The sequence below is a fragment of the Barbus barbus genome, assembly GCF_936440315.1.
Source record: "Barbus barbus genome assembly, chromosome: 39".
Lineage (NCBI taxonomy): Eukaryota > Metazoa > Chordata > Actinopteri > Cypriniformes > Cyprinidae > Barbus > Barbus barbus.
In genome coordinates this window covers 16,382,160-16,403,632 of record NC_136717.1, presented here as the reverse complement: position 1 = coordinate 16,403,632, position 21,473 = coordinate 16,382,160, and the positions used below count along the sequence as shown (strand labels likewise).

The window sequence follows — 21,473 nt, the reverse complement described above, 5'->3', positions numbered from 1 at the left end:
TACAACCAGATATATTATGTATATTTACTATACTGTGTTTGCATGTAAACAAAAGTGACATCTAAAAACCTTAAAAATTACAGAATTACAATTTTATAATTGGAATAATTTTAAATTATATACAAATAAATGAAATATAAATGTACAGTGCTGTTCAAGACATTGGGTTCAGTAATTTTTTTGCAAATAAGAAATTAATAATTTTAGTCAGCACATACTGTGACAATTGAGATATTGTGTTACCCAAAATTACAAATGCTGTTTTTCTTAACTTTACATTCATTCATTTTTTTTTTTTAAGTTTTAAACATTCAAAAAAAGAACTTTTTGCACACAAAAATATTAAGCGGTGCTACTGTTTACAACACTGATAATAAAAAGGTTTCTTCAGCACCAAATGAGAATATTAAAAAGATTTCTGAAGGATCATGTGACACTAAAGACTACAGTAATGGCTGATGCAAATTCAGCTTTGCATCACAGGAATAAATTAAATATATTCAAATAGAAAACAGTTACTTTGAATTGTAATAATATTTCACAATATTACTGTTTTTACTGCATTTTTGATCAAATAAATGCAGCCTTGATGAGCACAAGAAACTTTCAAAAATATTAACAAATCCTTCCTCTGACCATAATTAATATGAATTTTTAATGTTAATTTCAGATTCACATATCTAATAATAAAAAAAATGCAGTGGTAGCATTAAAAGATCAAATAAAACTGTCAAACTCATCCTTTGTAGCGCAAGGAATTATGGATAATATTAGCTGAAAATATATGTATATTTCTGAAATAGCTTATCATCATTGGCATACTACTTTCAACATGATTTGGTACACACTACTTCTAATCTAGCATATTACACTACTGTATATAACATGAATAGTGTGCAATTTAGGATTGAAAAAAAAACTGAATGGCACCTTCGCAATCTTTTTTATTTCTCCCATTTTCTCCCTCACTATCCACAGATCAGGCGTCAAAAAGCAGGACAGCTCTATAATATCATAGGCGTGTATATATTTATTTATGTCCCTGCGTAAATCCCTCCATCCGAAATGAAATGGTTGAAATGGTTTTTGGAAGAAAAGAAGTAGATGCGGGCCATAAATCACAGTGAGCAGGCGCTTGGACGACTGTGACACCGAGGGCTGAGAGAGACAAACAGATATGAGATGCTTTATCACAGGAGGAGAGACAAAAAGAGAGCTTCTGAAAGAAAGGCAGGAAAAGGACGGAAAGAGACTGCGCTCTGAATTATCCCATGGTTCTGCAACCTTCCTTTTAACCTACACTAGTACATGAAGGACTACCTATAGGTGTGCAGGTCTGTAGGGGATTTACTAGGCAAAAACCGGTTGGACGCAGTTGCGCGGGGAAAAAGGGCAGACAAAAGGAACAAAGACGCCCTTCCTGCAGCATTCAGCTTATTAAAATACCAGCACACATTTCTCAAACCGTCTTAATTCTTGCAAATCATGACTAATGAAATATCAGTCCAGTGTTTTACAGTCGGCCCGGATGAACTGGGATCTCTCTCTTAACAGACATGTTACTATCCGTCATCATTATGAGCACTCGCAGTCTAGCGGGGTGAAGAGGTTAAGCATCCACTTCTGAAAAAACCACATGTATGTTCATTTAGGAACTGACGGCGTGTGTGACAGGCGGACAGAAATCAAAACAAATGAAGCAGTTACGAAGAAAAATGATAAGCGCTCATTTTCGGCGTTTTTAAAACAATCCATCAGCAAAGACGAGAGGCTAGGGGCTCCGAAACAAACTCGCATCGTCCCATTACCTGTCGGCATGGAAGGAAAAGGTGGAATTGGGAAAAAAAGAGAGGCTTCTGGATGGAGAAGATGAGCAGAGATCTGATACCAGGGTGAGAAAGGCAAAACAAAAAGATGAAGGGGTGGGAGGGAAGATAAGAGAATGATATACAGGTAATCCCAGACGTGGTAAAGATGTAACAGAGCTAAAAGTGGCCTGCCTGGAGTCTGGAGAGACACTTTTGAAGATGATGAGGGTTTGATAACCTGTGGCAGCACCAGACTGTGTGTGTGTGTGGAGGTTTTCTTGTTGAGTGAGAAGGCCATTTACTCTACGTTGATATTCTTTGCCGTTAAGCCTTAGAATGACCTCTTTTAAAACAGAACACTTAGCTTAAATATTGTGGCTGGTCTACTGCCATTCACTTATATTTTGTGGTAATAGCTATAATTGTGTTCTTTGAGACAGGTCAAGCTGTGCTTCAATAGGCAGTCAAACTTCATGGCCTTTTAAGAGGAGTTATTTCTTCTACAGAGCAGCCTATTACAGTCTGAGATCTCGCTGTGTATAATAGGGTTTTTCCAAGCAGGCATGAGTGAATGCCAACACAATCTCATGCAGGGTCAGAAATAATCTCTATGAATGTATACAAATGCAGGTGCTAGGGATGCACAATATATCGGTACTGTATCAGTTATCAGCTGATATTAAGAATTTTTTTAAATTTTATATAGATTTTAAATTGTGTAAGCTCATTTCCTGTACTTAAAAATTTTGATTCCCTTAGCATCATTTAATATTCAAAGTTAATTGTTAAAAACATTCAATTTAAAGAAGATTTTTTTAAAAATTTTATGTTTTTATGTTTTTTTAAATTAATTGAAACAAAATACATTTTAGAAAAACACATTTCTTTATTAATTTCTAGGATTGTAATGAAGTTATATACATTGTAATAATATATCTAACATTATTTAAAAATATAATATATAATTCAATAAGAAAATAATAGTTATTTCTTTATACTACTGGATTTTAATATCTGACTATAACAAAATATATATATATTTTTTTATTTGTAATATCTAAATGTATGATAATTTTTAGAAAATGTACAAATGAATTAATTACAATTATTCTACCGTACACTATACATACATACATACATATTTATACATATACACACACACACACACATATATATGCATCCCATAACAGTAACAGCAATGCTGATATATAGGCCTTATGCATAATGCATTCCGACAATGATGCATGAAACCAAGCGTTTGCATTCACATACTCGAGTAGAACATGTTTCTGGCCTTAGTCCATACTGGGTTTAACTATTCATTAAAAGCAAACTGATAATCACGTTAAACTGGTGTAGTGCATTGGGACACTAATTCCAACTAGTGTCCTTTGACTCAAACAGGGCACGTTAATGGGTGACTAAACCGAGTGAGCAGGGACATCTAAACCCATTCAGAAAACAGAAGATAACATAGGGAGAGGTCAACACTGTGAAACTGCTTCGGTGTGACAGAGTATGGCAACCCCCTGGGGACACAAGACAAACACACAGAGTGCACGCTTAAACACAGCATCACAGGAATGAGGCAAAGGTCAGCACTGACAGGTGGCTGGAGAAAACATCACACTCTTCCACTCAAGCATTTATCTGTAATTCATCCAGCATCCAAGGCTGCGTAGCTTGACAGGATGTGTGTGTGCATAAGTCTATGAGGAACAGAAGTTTTGGGTGTGTGTGTATGTGTGTGTGTGTGTGTGTGTGTGAATAGCATTAATTGCATTCTTTTGTGTGCATGTATGAACATGTACATATAAACATGGACCACATACACACTATAAAGTTTTAGGAGTGACATTTATGTGCACATGAAACAGCATCCTGAATGTTTGGTATCCTCTATTTTTGACCAAAGTAATATTACAGCAACCAAAGACTTATGTTAGACTATTTTGACTAAACCACAGTCGACAGAGCTGTCAAGTTTTGTTTATGTTTGCAGAGCACGCTCTTGAAATGTTGCCATGTCTGCTTATTATACGCAACGCTTGTTAAGCATCTTTGTGCTTATTGTTTGGGCTCATAAAGTGAAGCGAATTCATTTTATGTAATTAATAAAGCAGGCAGCAGGTGTAGGTTGTGATATTTTGGTTTTTGGTATAAGTTTATTATAGACTTGTACTTATTTGCCATTCTTTTATAGCAAGATCTGGCAACACTAAAGAGTCAAGACATATCTCTTCCCTGTGATTTCTGGCACCAAAACTCACCAAAACATACACGTTTAAATACATCATTAACAGCTAGCTGTTCAGTTTGGTTCTATACAAACTTCACAGAATTCCTGTACAGTAAATGTCACTACCTACATTTTTCGAGAGCTAATTTGGTTGTAAAATGCGGTTGTCACTGACTCCTGTAAATTACTTAACTGTCTGTGAAAAGAGCAGGACTAAAAGGTGAATTGATATCCGAATTTAGCTGCAGTGTATGCCATACTTTAAACATCCTCTGATCGAAAACCTTTGCTGTTCCAAGAACAACATTCCTATTAACCAATCATAGCCCTAACTGTATCCATTGTCTCTAAATCCAACCCCTATATTGCTAACCCTGACCCCTAATTTTCAACCTTAAAACCTGTATCAACCATTCCCAATCCAGTTCAAACCCCTCCTAAATGTTTACCCTACATCCTAACCCTCTATTTTTCAACACCTAACCTTTTAACATCTTAATCCTCACTTAACCTTGACCTCAAACACCATTAATCAACCCTAAATCCTCAACTTTCACCCATCTTACTGGTTCAAATTCTTAACCTTAAACCATATCTCTAGTCCACTGGTTGATAAATGTCATTCCAACCGTAACCTACCACTTTGTCACCATATTGCTTTGTTTCTAGGCGCTCCAAGTTCTGTTTGGCCTACTAATGGTTATGAACATCACAACCATACAATTCATCCCATGCCATTCCATGTTGACATCAAATTAGTTTCTACACCACTAAAACCAACATTTTGGAGAGAAACGTTTATATAAAATTTCACCAATGCTTAATGCTGAAAATAAATTCATGGCAAAAGTTGATGGCATTGCTCTCTTATTATGCACAACATAAGGGGACAAAAACCCAGATTAAAAGGGTTAAATACAAAACGACAAAATAAAAGTAAATAAAAATATAACTGCAAGCAGCAATGATGGGGCCAAGCACATCAGCGGCAAAAGTAGGAGCCAAGCATAGGATGGAGCATCAGAACAACTGCAGCAATGAGTAATTGAAGCCATTTTAAGATTATTGTAGTCCAAATGGCTGAAAAATCATTTAAAACTATCAGTAATACGAATGAATGACTTTTCACTTTTGACCAACAGGTGGCACCATTATCAAATCGATGTGGTGTGTTCTGTGTGAGGTGACAATGGCACACACAAAGTTTGGTGTCAATATGGCAAAGCGTTGCAGAGATACAGCCTCAAGTGTCATTTTGGCATCATGCCTCAAATTTGTTGTTGTGGTATGTGAAAACCGTTTTGTCTATTAACATGAAATCCATAACTTTTTGTCAGCATGGTCTGAAGATGATATGATTCGATTTTGGTGAAAATCGGACCAATGGTCTAGGAGGAGTTTGAAAAAGTAGGTTTTTAAAGAAAATTAAAAGAGCAGAGAGGAAGTTCGGCTGACTATGGCAACATTGGTATCACTGTTCTCAGCGTGACTCAGGGAATCTATTAATACCAGTCTCATTACAATAGGCAAAATTCACAGAAAGATATAAGCATTTATTTTAAATTTCATTATGAGTTTTGACCACAAGGTGGCACTGTTTCAAAACTTTTTGAGTACTTTCAGGTCATGGTCTCCATGGTACATATAAAATTTGGTAATGGTACACCAATGCATTTGTAAAATATAGCATTTTTAATCATAATACCCCATTATAGTCAATGGCAATTTCATGTTTTGTTCAATTATAGCGCCACCAAGAGGCACAATCCTACCAAATTTGAGTGTGCCCATACATATGCGTGTCAAATTTGGTGAAAATATCTCATTTTGTTTTGGAGTTATAGACATATTTGTGTGTAAGTAGATGAAAAATTACTGACTGTTGACTTTGTTTGCATTTTTGTGCCACTTACTATCAAAAGTTTGGCAATTGGGCATTTGCGTACAATAGGGATGCTATGTTTCCGAATTTCCTACGATGGTTTCGTGTCGATCGGAGTAACGGTTTCTAAGATATTTTTTAAGCGCTAAAATGCAAAGTAGCACAAACCATAAGGCTAAACCTGGCAAGTTTGGTATTGATGGACTCGGCAACGATTCAGGAGACTAAAAAGGTGACTCCTGTGAAAATATGTCAACCCACCCCCAAAGTTATAAGCATGTGAAAATGTGATTTTACCACTATGTGACGCTGCTTCGAAACTTCTCAGGCTCCTTCAGGGCATCGTGCTGATTACCCATACCAAGTTTCGTAACGATATGTTAATGCATTCGTAAAATATAGCATTTTACTACAAAATTCAACATGGCCAACGCCCAAAATGGCTGACATGGGAAACATGGTTGGAATCAGCATGATGCACAGAATCTAAAGAGACCATTTTTATCCAAACCATTCACGAGTTATAAGCAAAAATATGCATTTTTCATATCTCCTGACCACTAGGTGGCAAAGTGCCGAAACACTGCATGTTGCCACAGGTCATGCTTGTTATAACACACACAAAGTTTTGTGTCAATCCGTCAAAACCTTCCGGAGATACAGCCTCAGATTCCTTTTTGCGTGCTTTTCGCCGAATTCGTTAGTGTGGTATTCGAGAACGCTTGGACAAATCAACTTGAATTCCATAACTTTTTGCCTCCATGGTCTGTATGAATGAATGAATGAATGAATGAATGAATTTTATTATTGTGTCATGTCCAAATAGGACCCATCCCTTTCGGGATTATAAAACACCACAAACCACTTCAAATTATAACATTCACTTCCTGTAGATGGTAACATACTTCACAGTAGGTTAACACATGCATAAATAAATAAAGAGGTACATAAAAGTGAAAAAATAAAATAAAGAATTACAGATTTAGTGTTTCACCTAAATGTACTTTTTGTTCTCTTTGCCCAGGCTTTTTCTAGATAATCAGCAAGGGCGAATACCTTATAATCAAAAAACCACTTTAGTCTATCCGCATCATTCAACCACATCAAATCTGTAGTTTTACACTTTTTAAACAACTTCAGCCGCATCTCATGGTATAAAGGGCAGTAATACAAAAAATGAAACTCATTCTCTATATCAATATTACAATAATCACAGATTCTTTCTTCCTCTGACACTCCCCTATAACGTCCTGTTTCCAGGTGCAGGGGCAAAACTCCAGAACGGAGCTGAGCGCACAATGATCTCTGTTTTTTTGATAGGGGAGCACATACATATTTTTCATTTCCAAAACTACTCTTTATTATTCTATATGTTCTTAATTTTGGTTTAAGGAATATATCTTGTGACCATTTACTTTTATGTGTATCTAATAAAACTTCCTTTGCAGCAAGTATATATACTGTGTTTATATTTTGAAAAAGGTCAGGAGCTCCAATTTGTGTAAATATGTCCTGTACTTCACATGCCCATGCACCCTTTACAAACACGTCCCAGTTAAATATTTTCTTAGCAACTTGGTTCTCAGGCATTTTCACCAATCTATTCCATAAAGCCATCATACTACCTTTCCACCTTACTTCGCTTGGTTCCCAACCCATATCTCCCGTTATTGCTAATATTGAGGTAAATTTGTGGACTCCTAGGAAATAACGTATTGCTCTATTTTGTACCATCTCTCCTCTCACATTTATTTTTGAGCCCCATATTCCTGCCATATAGTCCATGACAGGACAAACACAGGCCTGAAATAATTTGGAATAGGTAGCATATCCCAAGTTTCCCAACTGTTTCGTTTTTGCTATTACACCCCCAAGCGCTCTCTGTAGATGATCTGTAGATGATCTGAGCCAATTTTGTTGAGAAACGGACGAATCGTCTAGGACGAGTTCGACAAAGTAAGTTTTACGAACAATTGAAGATAGCGAAAAAACTAAACCTTGCGATTTTTTAATTTCGGACTTCATTCGGAATTTTCATTTTGTGCCTTACAGTTCAAAAGTTATTAGCATAACAAATTGAAATGTTTGACTAGCGGTGGCGGTAGAGAGTTTGAGTTAGAGACTCCAAATTTGCTGTGGTTACTATTGACACTATCATCTATCAGTGTGCCAAATTTTACAACTTTCCCGCAAGCGGTTCTATGGGCTGCCATAGACGCAATGGCGGAAGAATAATAATAATAATAGGAATCCTAATAATAACAAACACAATAGGTGCCTACGCACCTTCGGTGCTTGGCCCCTAAATAAATCAAATGGGTATGTTACTATACTAAGCAATTATACCAGACTGATTTTCCAGAAGCCAAAGCCGCATACACATCAAAAGCTTTCAGCTTCTAAGAGAATAAAGTCGTTGAAGAGACAACCATTTACAACTTCAAGCAAAAGATTATCATATCAAACTCATGTTAATTCCATCGTTTATGCAGATTTGGACCTCCATCTCTAGGGCAGTTTCAACTTTCAGGAAATCAAAAGGCTCAGACAAAATATATTTCATTCTTATTACCCAACCCAATTCCTGATAGGATCTTATCACCTGTTTTCCCTTTAGAGGGCAAATAATGTTGGAATATCCATTTGGGAAAAGCAATACAGATAGATGTGTTTCTAATGTACAAACCAAACACACACACACACACCTGTGGCCCATCATTCATAGCTTACAGAGACTTTGCAGTTTCTTTTCGTCTTTCTCACGCACACGCAGTTAAACCACATTATTCTCGCAGTCAGTAAAGCTTGCGTCTTTCCTCGTGTAACATCAGACCCTGAAGACATTTCATTACATACAAAAAACCCTCTCACACGCTCTCCTCCCTCCATTCCGTAATCCAATCAGAGCGCTGCTAATGCACCTTTCTAATGCAATCAGCCAATCAGAGCATCCACTGTGGCCTCGCTGGTCACATGACACCCCGCCCAGGCCTGTGCGAAGAACCATGTCAGGCTAATGCTATTTTAATGCATTTCTTAATGCAATTTAGCATTAGCTGCGCAACCTCCCCCCTCCCGACTCTGATTCTGCCCCACTGGACACCACAAATCAATTTCTGACATTTCTAAAGAGACGATGATCCCTGTGTTGGCACTGAGGAAGAGGGATAATGACAGCCTAATGCGATTTGTGAGCGCAGGCTAGTCCTGAAACAGGCTGGCCTCCCTTCACTTCCCCTTAACCAACATGCATTACTATTGGGGCTAATAGGCCACATTAAGATATATGGAGCCAAAATGTCCTATAATTGTAGAGCTCTTCAGTTACAGGTTTCCAGCTACAGTAGCCTAATGGCCAAGACTTCACATTCACGACAAGACTGGAAGTTTGTCACAATATATGAGAGGTTTCCGGATAAGGTAATTCATGATTGAATGTGTGTTTGTAAATTCAAAGGGATATGAAATTCTGTTCATTGTTTACTCACCTCATGTTTCTTTTTAAATGCCAAATGTGTTGTTTTGCAATAAATAAGAGCTCTTGTCAAAGAAGATTTTTTTTTAAGTCAAACAAGATTTCAGTGAATAACAACTTAATTTTTGCTCTGTTCCTCACACAATGCTACTGTATGGTTTCAGAAGAATATAGTGCATGATTTATAATGGTGCCCCTGGTCTCCATTCACTTTAACTGAATGGAAGTGAGCAGCTTGGACATTTGGCTAAATGTCTCCTTTTGTGTTCCACAGAAGAAAGTAAGTCATACAGTTTAAAAAATGAGAGGGTGAGTAAATAATGACATAATTTGTCTTTAAAAAAAATAAATTATTGTATATGTACAGGTGCTGGTCATAAAATTAGAATATCATGAAAAAGTTGATTTATTTCAGTAATACTATTCAAAAAGTGAAACTTGTATATTAGATTCATTCATTACACACAGACTGATATATTTCAAATGTTTGTTTCCTTTAATTTTGACGATTATAACTGAAAACTAATGAAAGTCCCAAATTCAGTATCTCAGAAAATTAGAATATTGTGAAAATGTTCAATATTGAAGACCCCTGGTGCCACACTCTAATCAGCTAATTAACTCAAAACACCTGGAAAAGCCTTTAAATGGTCTCTAAGTCTAGTTCTGTAGGCTACACAATCATGGGGAAGACTGCTGACTTGACAGTTGTCTAAAAGACAACCATTGACACCTTGCACAAGGAGGGCAACACACAAAAGGTCATTGCTAAAGAGGCTGGCTGTTCACAGAGCTCTGTGTCCAAGCACATTAATAGAGAGGCGAAGGGAAGGACAAGATGTGGTAGAAAAAAGTGTACAAGCAATAAGGATAACCGCACCCTGGAGAGGATTGTGAAACAAAACCCATTCAAAAATGTGGGGGAGATTCACAAAGAGTGGACTGCAGCTGGAGTCAGTGCTTCAAGAACCACCACGCACAGATGTATGCAAGACATGGGTTTCAGCTGTCGCATTCCTTGTGTCAAGCCACTCTTGAACAAGAGACAGCGTCAGAAGCGTCTTGACTGGACTGCTGCTCAGTGGTCCAAAGTTATGTTCTTTGATGAAAGTAAATTTTGCATTTCCTTTGGAAATCAAGGTCCCAGAGTCTGGAGGAAAAGAGGAGAGGCACATAATCCACGTTGCTTGAGGTCCAGTGTAAAGTTTCCACAGTCATTGATGGTTTGGGGTGCCATGTCATCTGTTGGTGTTGGTCCATTGTGTTTTCTGAGGTCTAAGGTCAACGCAGCCGTCTACCAGGAAGTTTTAGAGCACTTCATGCTTCCTGCTGCTGACCAACTTTATGGAGATGCAGATTTCATTTTCCAACAGGACTTGGCACCTGCACACACTGCCAAAGCTACCAGTACCTGGTTTAAGGACCATGGTATCCCTGTTCTTGATTGGCCAGCAAACTGGCCTGACCTTAACCCCATAGAAAACCTATGGGGTATTGTGAAGAGGAAGATGCAATACGCCAGACCCAACAATTCAGAAGAGCTGAAGGCCACTATCAGAGCAACATGGGCTCTCATAACACCTGAGCAGTGCCACAGACTGATCGACTCCATGCCACGCCGCAATGCTGCAGTAATCCAGGCCAAAGGAGCCCCAACTAAATATTGAGTGCTGTACATGCTCATACTATTCATGTTCATACTTTTCAGTTGGCCAATATTTCTAAAAATATTTTTTTTTGCATTGGTCTTAATTGATATTCTAATTTTCTGAGATACTGAATTTGGGACTTTCATTTGTTGTCAGTTATAATCATCAAAATTAAAGGAAATCAACATTTGAAATATATCAGTCTGTGTATAATGAATGAATCTAATATACAAGTTTCACTTTTTGAATTGTATTACTGAAATAAATCAACTTTTTCATGATATTCTAATTTTATGACCAGCACCTGTATTATAGTGTGTGTATAAGCTGTGTGTATGCATTGTGTATGTATAATAATACTTAAGAAGCAACAAAATATTAATGTTCAAATGAATAAAATAGCATAAAATATCATAAAATAAAATAGCAAAATAATTAAAGATACCTGTTGCACAATAATCATATGAACAAACAATGAATGACAGCACAAGGAATATCTGTATTTGGACTTTGAGTGTGTTATTCTGAACTCACTTAAACTTGGCGTTGACCTCGTCTGCTGCCTTGTGATAGTTTTCATTTGTAACCTTGTAGAACTGGGCACTCTGAGGAAGAGAAAGACAGAATGTTTTTATTATTTTTATTATATGTACATCCTTATTCTCTCTGTTATCTCCTCCAGAGTGAAGAGAGATAAGAGAACATTTACAGACATAAAAAGCTCACACAAAAATTAAAAACCATTGTAAAAACCAGAGTCTCAACCTTTCTCTGCTACCAGTACAAGAGAAGAAAAAAAAAAACCTCAGTTAAAATATAAATTACAATAAGCAATTTTTGTTGTCTGTGCAGCACAAAGAGTTTTGCTTGCTTTCAGATTAAAAAAAACAAAAAACAAAAGTGTCAACAAAGATGAAAAGGTCATCACACTAACAGATGATGGCAATCTAAAACCTTATGAGGTTCTTAGTGAAGTGTGTCAAGAGTAGGTGGGCGAAAAAAAAAAAGTCCTTACAACCTGGAATGGATATTGATAAAGCGTTTGGGTTGACGATTCGAAAAGATAACTGACATTTCCAGTGTTGGGGAGTAGTTAACTACAAGTAGCGACGCTACTAACTTAACTACATTTTTCAGTAGCTTGGCAGTAGCTCAGTTGCTTTTTAAACAGTGTAGCTTTTCCAGTAGCTAACTACTTTTTGCAGCAAGTAGCAGTGTAGCGCGAGCAAAAGCTACATTGCGTTTTGTCGAGCCTGCGCGAATCAGCGCGATGCAAGGATATTCTTCTTGTTAGATTACAAACTCATTTTTTGCCATTACCGCCACCTGTTGTTTAATCATGCATCTTGCGGCTAACGGTTCACTGACGTACAGAAGTGGGTTGACACACCCATATTATCCATGATGGAGCAAGACGTGGCGGCAGATTTGGAGGATGGAGAAACAACTAACGTTAATTACCCATGGCCTTATTTGTCCAAGTTCATGTCTCTCAAAGAAACGACAAGTAAAGGTTACACTTTTTGTAACAGTCTGAGATATTTGAGTGTTGTGTGTAATAAAACAATACTCTTTGAAATCATAATTGTATTGCATTGTTTTAAACACTAAATATTTTACTTAAAACATTCCTCAGACACTTATTCAGTTATTTATAATATACGTTGTTCAAAAAAATCTAAAGTAGTTTCAATGTAGCTAGCTACTTTTTGATAGTAACTTGTAGTGTAGCTAACTACTTTTCCAAAAGGGTAGCTTGACTGTAGTTTAACTACTTTAACTTACGAGTAGCTTGTAGCTTGTCAAACTACAGTTTCAGAGTAGCTTCCCCAACACTGGATATTTCGAAGAAAATGGGCTGAATGTCAGATGTATGACTGAATTTGAGGATGTGACAACAAAAACTTGCTCAAGCTACATCCATAAAGAGAACTCTCAATCACAGCCAGACAGGTTCATCTCACATTCACTGTCTCACACACACAATCAATATCAATGAAAGGCTACAACCATGAGGATCAATAATTATATCTTAGGCTTTTAGTGAAGCTACTGTATAGCTTCTGATGGACTGCACGTCAAGTGGAAATCATTTGTCTTCTGGCTATCAGAGATGTGGTACGAGTCCAAAATCAGCTTCCTGTCAAACATACCAATGGTTGGTAGAGAGATAATTTAAAATAAAATACCATCAACGATATTTACAGGTCAGAAAAAAAGTATTATAATTTTATTTATTTAACATTTATTTACTACATTTATTACAATAAATGTTACAATATACATTTATTAATAAAATAGATTGAAATATTGATATTTAAGGCAAAAAAGTATAAATGTAATGAAATAAATGCTAAATTTAGTGCACGAAAAAAAAAAAAAAACACAAAATAAAATAAAAATTAGTTACCAGCTAATGATGGTTTTATTTTCTTGCCAAGGCAAAACATTTGGTCCTTGAAAGTATGGTTTTGGATCCTTTGTGGAACTACAGTATTACACTATGGGTTGAACAGCCATCTTGCACAGTAGCAAAGTTCCAAAATAATATTTTATTTCCCCCTGAGTGGATGCTGACAAGTCTGCCATTAAGCCTATTATTGGAACAACAGCTCTGAGAGTTAAAAACCACATCAAGTACAAGCTTGGCGCCGAGGGGCCTGATATAAGGGAACAACAGCAGTGATTTTAAGAGCATGTAGTGATGATGTAGATCTGATGGGAGGAGTCAGTAGTAATCAGGGCTACACACTAAAAAGGCACTGGCCTGCACAGAAATTGATTATGTGGAAAGTGAGTTGGACCTCCAAACACATGCTCTAAAACCCCATGAACTGAGTGACGGTGTAATTTGGGAGGTCTGCCATTTCCCTTGATTAATGACAGAGTGGGATAGGTGCTAATTTTGATTTCAGAGTTGGGCCACACTGATTTACAGGCCCCTCCATCTATCTGAGATCAAACGTTTACCACCCACATGCTCTCTCGCGAAACCCTAAACCCTCATCTTCTTCTGCCATAGCCAGAGTAGATTGTAATCAGATTATGATTACAAAAGCTGATCTTACACATCTTACATCTTCACAATAATTTTCAAATTTAAATTTTAAAAGTTTTACAAAATAAATTTTTCAAGCTGAAATGTGTGTTGTTGTTTTTTTTACAATCATACATTTTTATTTCATAAATGTTAGGATTTTGAAAACTCTGACATTGACATTTCATAACCTGAACTAATTTAGCCTTGTCACGAAAAGGGCAAATAATCTAGTATTTTTTAAAGGCTGAACACAGACGTAAAGTCTTTTGCAGGAGTCGTCTCTATGATGAGTTAGTTAGACCACATGACTTTGATTTTGCTTAGTAAAACAGAATTTCTTATGTTTTGCTTTTATCATTAAAACTGTTTTGTCTGTTGGGCCACATAAATGTGTTTGTCACAACACATTACTTTGATTTTGCTTTTATTATTTAAACAATTTCTTATATTTTGCTTTTATTATTAAAACAGTTTGTCTGTTGGACCACATGAATGTGTTTGTCACAACATGTGCCTTGATTTTGCAAAAGCTTTTTACTACTATTTATTGTATTTTTAAACAATGATAATTAAACACTCGTCTGCTGGTTGCACCACATGACTTTAATATGATATGATTTTGCAAAGTGATCTAACATCATATGGAGGCTTTGATTTTGCAAACAAGTTTTATTATTTCTTCTGATGTACTTAAATCTAAAATAATAATATACAATTATTATTTCTTATTATTTCTAATATACTTCCTGCCAAAGTAAAGTGTCAAGTGGCACAACCAACAGACTCATGTGGTTCAACTAACTTATTGAGCGGCTTTATTTTGCAGATAAAAATGTTTTATTATTGCTTCTTATATTTATTAGAAATACTAATATCTTTTATTCTGTGAAATCAAAATTATGTGGTGCAACTAACTTTTACAGAAAGGGTTTGATTTTGCAAAAATGTTTTCTCCTTTGTTCTTATAAGAAATAATAATTAAACAGGTTTTTCTGCAAAATCAGTTGTGAGGTACAACCAACAAGTAAAGTGTTCCAACAGACAAAACTGTATAATTAAACACTTTTGTCTGAAAAATCAAAGTCATGTGGCATGGCCAACAAAGTGATGTGATCCAACAGTCAAAAGTATTTTAATAGTAAAACACTTTCGTCTGCAAATCAAATTCATGTGGTGCAACTAACAAAGTCTTATGGTCCAACTATGATATATGATGTTATAATGTTGCAGTTGTACTACCCTGACATTTTTTAAGTCAAAATAGCCTCATGATTTGAGGTATTGTATCATTCATAGCCTTAGCAAGCACTACTAAAGAATCCAGTCCTTTACCTGCTCAACAAAGCAGCTGTCAGACTCCTTTCTCACCTTCTGTTTACAGGCATCTAAAAATAAAACTTTATTTAATCTGGTGCACACAGGGGTATTATGGACTAATGAAAGAACCTCCTAAAAGCTACTCCTGCCACCAACGGTGCATATAGGTGGTGTTTTGAGAAACAACCCCATGTTCAAATTAAATCTCGCAGGCTTTATAATGAGAGATCTGAGCAGTGGTGCAGTAATCAGCAGGCTGTGTTATCTCTCACAGACCAGAGAGGATGTGGAGGGAAACCCCCGCTGAGATAGCCATTATGGCTCAACAGCACGGCGGCCATATTGGCTCTGCAGTGCACCGGCGGAGGCGCGAGACCGAGTTTTAACAAATCAAAGCTGGCGACTGCAAACAGGGAAGAAAAGCAGAACAGAGGCCTGTAGAGTCAATCCCTCCATCACTGCGAGAGACTGTGAAACAAAACAGATGAGTGGAAATGTCGCAAACAAGCACAAACGCTGTAACTCAATTGCATTTCACAAAACATCCAGCCCAAGCATGGACAACATTTTTAGAGTGACATATTGGTTACATTTCAACTCATATGGGTTTGGAACGACATGATGGTGAACAAATGATAATACATTTTTAAGTACTCAAATTTTTACTATGCTTGTGGCTGTCTGGAAATAAAAACAAGCGGACATGAGTGTGAACGCAAAGCTCAAGCTGTGTCTCTCGACTAGATAAAACTCGGCTAATTAAATTAACGAGACCTCGTGCAGAGACAAACGCTGTCCCTTACCAGTGTCTCGTCTACAGTGAGGAAGAGATAATGACCACACACTGATCTCAAATAAAACAACACACACTCTTCACTTAACAATGCTGTCAGTAAGCACTGGAAACAGAAAGACAGAGTGTTACATGCAGAGAAGAGCGATTTACATTAAAATCCATGTCTAGCCACACTACGGGTTACTACGACCACATCATATAGTGTTGCTAGGTAACAGCCCGTGAGAGTCTGAATCAAAGCTTTGAATGAAGAGTAAGTTGTAAACTAAAGTTATGCTGCATCATGTGTTGATAAATTTATAAATTTTTAATATGGATTCAATGCACTCTGACGTAGGAATAGGCTGACCAGTAAGAATTTCAGGACATAGGTTCAGTTTTGCTCTTAAAAATGTAATGGAATTGAGAACTGATAAGATAAAATAAAATAAAACAAAACAAAATTTTTTGTTTGTTGGGAGATGGGGGAAAACGGATCATTCAATTATTCATTATTCAACAATTATATTTTAATCCCCAGAAATTACACACTTCAAACGCAGATTAGGAAAACATTCCCACATTTTTTGTTTGTTTGTTTTAATAAATATACTTAATATTTAAATAAATATTTAATAAAAATACTTTAATTGAATTTAAAAAATATTCCACTATTACAGAATCACAACAGACTCACAACTTTTGTTACCAAATAAAAGAACACTGAGCTGCAGGTGAAATGCACTATGGGAATTTTATCACTGACTTTGACTGGCTTGGTATGCGATCAAGGTTATTATTATTTTCTTACACATTATCAAGCCAGACCATAACAATGGAAAAAAGGAAGAAGTGTTAAAGAAAAAAAACTAATTCTGAACAGGCAAACATACAGCCAAAGGCACTGCAGTCAAGTGCCCTTGAGGTCATTTAAATTCCATCGATCAGGCTAAAACACTGTATTAGCAGCTTTCTTCAACACCTCAGACTTCAGCCCTCCACTGTGATCATGGAGCATTATGAGAAAGACCCAAAACTACTAATAATTCAAGGACAAAACCCCCACAAAAAGTAAAAAAAAAAAGCAGAGCGCTCAGTTGAAATATGAGATTGTTTTAGAGAGTGTATTGAGTGAAAATCTGTGGTGAATATATACGTACAGTACATATATAGATATTGTTTCAGAGGCAATTTGAGTGGCCGCACCAATAAGTAGGCTAGAGGTGGCAGCCGCCGTCTCAGAGCTGTGATGGGCTGTCAGACACAAGCCACTGATAAACGAGCAAACTGAATTGAAAGAGACATGCAATATATATCAGCGTTTTATTCTCTTCTCTCTCTCTATCTCTCATTCGCTTTCTTTTTCCTTTTTGCTGGTACTGTTCTAGATAGAGCAAGAGGAAACAGTAAAAACGAAAACACCATAATATTGTGGTATATTCAAAATCAATCCACTGCTGTCAATCAATCCAACATTTTTTAGTCACATTCTTTCTTTTCTTTTTTTGTTACGTGGAATATTTTGAAGAATAAGCGGGATGCTCTTTTTCATGCAATTACAACGAATGGCCACAAAAAGGACACAAAGCACCATAAAGTATTGTAAAATTGTTCCATATGACTCATATGCTATACTACAAATCATCTGAAACTGTTTGCATGAGAAATAGATGTAGATGCTAGTAATTATTTACTGAATATCTTGATATCCCGTCGTACCTCTCCTTGGCATGCTCATCAGCAGCAATTTAGCAATTACAGAGCAAGTCTGACTTATTAATGAGTCTTTTTTTTTTAAATAAATGAATCTGGTCCACAAAAATTACTCTTGTCATGAATCAGACATTGAATAAAAAAACAACAACAACACAAAAGATAACTCGGCTGCAAAAGTCAACATTTGCAAATAATAAAACCTATTTTGGCTACCTACTTCAATGAATTATTTTTTTATTTTTTTAAAACATTTTCAACATATCTCTTTGACTATTTATTTTAATGAATTATTTTTATTTTCATTATTGAAAACAATTATTATAATTATTATTAGATTGCATAATCATTATATACATTTTATTTTTCATTTTCTATTATTATTAACACATCCTTTAACTCATCTGCATATGATGGTTCTTGTATATAAAATAGGATGGTATACTGTACATGGTTCTTACTCTTTTCTAAGCCATCGCCTTGTGTAAAACCCAGAGCATTTATTATTTATGATGTCTAACCAACAAATCCTGATTCACCAATCCATTGGGCTCAGACACACTAGAGTCCAGCTGAGTGTGTCTCTCTCAGAGTGGTTGAGGACTGTGTATGTGTTTGTGTATATGTTGACACAGTGCCGGGAATATTGAACAGAGATCATTAAGTGATTGATGAATGAAACTGTGAGTGATCAATAACACCTCCGCATGCAGAGTTGAAATGGTCTGAAAGCTGTCCTTGTAAAGAGACAGAGAGACTGAACTAAAGCTAGCTGCCGTGTGCAAGATCAGCTAGTTTCTTGGACACAGAATAAGTCTAATGACTGACTTAAATGGAGCTTTAAAAGAATAATCTGGGTTATTTTCTAACCTAATGTCTATGGACTGCATTTGTGGCATGCTGTCCATAACCACAGACTCATTCTTTTATTGCGTACAAACAAACACAAAACACAGTTACAGTAAATCAATCATAATGGAAGCTTTTTAGCAGCTTTTTTGGACTAGACTGGTCCAGATCAGCACTGATTATACTGTGCATTTAGACAACAACATGTACTGTAATGTAATTGTGTTAAGTGCAGGTGCTCTGCTAGTTTGTTCCAATCATATTTTTGGTTGTTTCCTCAACAACAAAATTGAATGAATGAATGAATGAATATTCAAAGTCTGAAATAAGGATAAAAAACCATTAAAAGTCATATTTTATATATAATATATATATAAAATGTAAAATACAAAAAATACATGTAAAATACATGTAAAAAAATCAAACCAAAAAAATTGTGTTTTTTCATTTACTAATAAAGGCTTTCTATAAAGGTTAGGTTAGCATACTTGTTTACATATTGGCTGATGTTTAAATATTTAATAATGTGCATCATTTCAAATCAAGCTGTAAAATGTTTCACAAATTTTGAAAATATTACTGAATTGGGTGTATTTAGAATACATAAAGTGCTAGCTATCAAATTAGCCTTAACAAGATAAATCTGACATTACATTAAAAAAATCAATATAATAAAATAAACATTTCCACCGCAGAATGCTATTATAATTAGTATATCATTTGAGATTTTTGAATGTTTATGACATTTTAAGGAACAAATAAATACATAGATAAAAAACACCAAAAAGACAGACATCTCCTGTTACGTATATACACCCAATATTGTTTAATATTGTTACTAAATAAATGTATTAATTTGTAAATGTCATAATTTATTGTTAAAACAAACTAAAAAGAGTGTTTTAAGAATTTTCTTACAACCATTTAAACATTTTAAAATGCTTTTAAAATTGAAGTCCACAAAGCCTAAAAGGCCCATAGTTGCAGAAAAAACCATTAGTGCTTTGCTGATGCTAAAGTAGGTAATTTGCCGATTAAATGAGTTGAATGAGCGCCAAGAGATATGGTTGCAAAGGGCTAAACTATTGAAACACCTATGGACAGAACCTACACTTTAAAATGGGTCATCACCAGAGATTGACCGTTTTTGCACACTTTCACACCCCCTTCTGGGAGCTTAGTATGTGCATGGCCATTTGAGGACGAAGAGTCTGAGGTGAGGAGAGGTGGACGCCTCCCATCCCAGAGGCTCAGAGGAGGATCTGACCATGAGCTGCAGGAGGGTGTCAGTTTGAGGACACAACAAATGAGCGAGCAAGGTTGCCGAGGGGCCTCAGCCGCACATTACAGATCAAGACAGCCTCTCTCACCTCTGCCTCTATATAACACAGGACAGGCTGACTCACATTCTGCCTCTATAGCTCAGGATAGCTCATCTCACATTCTGCACCGCGCATTAGTGAGTTACTGTCAAGCATTACGGTTATCTTATCATGTTAGTGATAATGTAGTGCTTTAGTGTTCATCGCTATACATTCAGGAACCGTGGATAATGTAACTGCAAATGTATAGGTCATACCCTTTCCTTCAGCTTGGCCACTTGCTCTCTGTAGAAGGCATCCTGCTTCTGGAGCTCTTTGTCTCTCTCCTCTAACTGTCTAGCCTGTGGAAAACACACAAAATCACACAATTGTATTCATTACAAATTCAGTACACTATAGAGGAAAAAAGAACATCACAGAGTTTCTAGCATCCCAAGACCACAAAAAGAGATATTTAGTATGGCGTTCACGCTACTCTTTTCCATACAATGATAGTAAATGGTCCAAAGCCCCAAAAATGACAAAAAGCACTTTAAAAATTATTTAACAGCTGACAATATGGCTTGTTCATTATATTTGAACGTCTGAAGTCATTTGATAGCTTTACATGAAGAACAGACAGAATGAATGTAAATAAATGTTAATTATAATGCACCTTTATTATACTCAACGTGTATTGTTTTTTGTTTTATTCTTGTTCTAGACATTTAATCATAAAATATAAAAAGCCATCATAAAAATATTGGTGTAATTTCTATAATCACTAATAAGTCTTTTTTTTTCCTTCCAAAAGTTAGTGTATTTGTTTAAATATTGGAAATCATAATATGCTTATTGTGTGTCTTGTCCAAGTGGAAAAATCTGTTATAAATATGAATAAATTGGGTGTATTTATAATGCACAAAGTTCTAGCTATCAAATTAGCCTTAGCAAGACAAAAGAGTCTGCCATTTCATTCCAAAAAATTAAAACATTTCCACCACAAAATGCTATTAAACCTAGAAATTTAATAAATAAATGTCATTTATAATGCACCTTTCTTATACTTAAAGTGCTACAAACCTAATGCATAAAAACGTACTCAGTAACTATCGTAACCTCGGTTCCCTGAGATATGGGAACGAGTACTATGGGAAAAGCTCCTTTTTTCCTCTTCAACTGAAGCCTTTTTAATCACGCAGTGAAACTGCACGTCCATTGGTTCGTGCAGTGCTATAAAATCGAACCAATGGCTCGTCGGTGACAATGAGCGAGCCTATGGCTATGCAGCCCGCCATAGCCTGCCAAAATGGGTGCGGCCTCTGGCTATATAAGCGGCTGCTTCACCGCCGCATTTTAGATTTCTTCGAATGAAGCGACTGAGGCATGCAGCTCATAGCACGGCCAGGAACGCAGTAGTCATTC

The 21,473-nt window shown here is 36.1% G+C and overlaps 1 protein-coding gene across 3 annotated transcripts in view; it reads right to left on the bottom strand.

Moving 5' to 3' along the window:
* The window catches only part of chchd3a (coiled-coil-helix-coiled-coil-helix domain containing 3a), an 87,327-nt gene that overhangs the window by 10,251 nt on the left and 55,603 nt on the right, over positions 1 to 21,473 (bottom strand). For all 3 annotated transcript variants that reach the window (XM_079399486.1, XM_079399487.1, XM_079399485.1), the window contains exons 5-6: positions 20,327 to 20,410; positions 11,588 to 11,658 (exon numbers count right to left, since the gene is read on the bottom strand). In XM_079399486.1, coding sequence (XP_079255612.1) covers positions 11,588 to 11,658; positions 20,327 to 20,410 — 155 coding nt within the window. The remainder of the gene's footprint in view (positions 1 to 11,587; positions 11,659 to 20,326; positions 20,411 to 21,473) is intronic.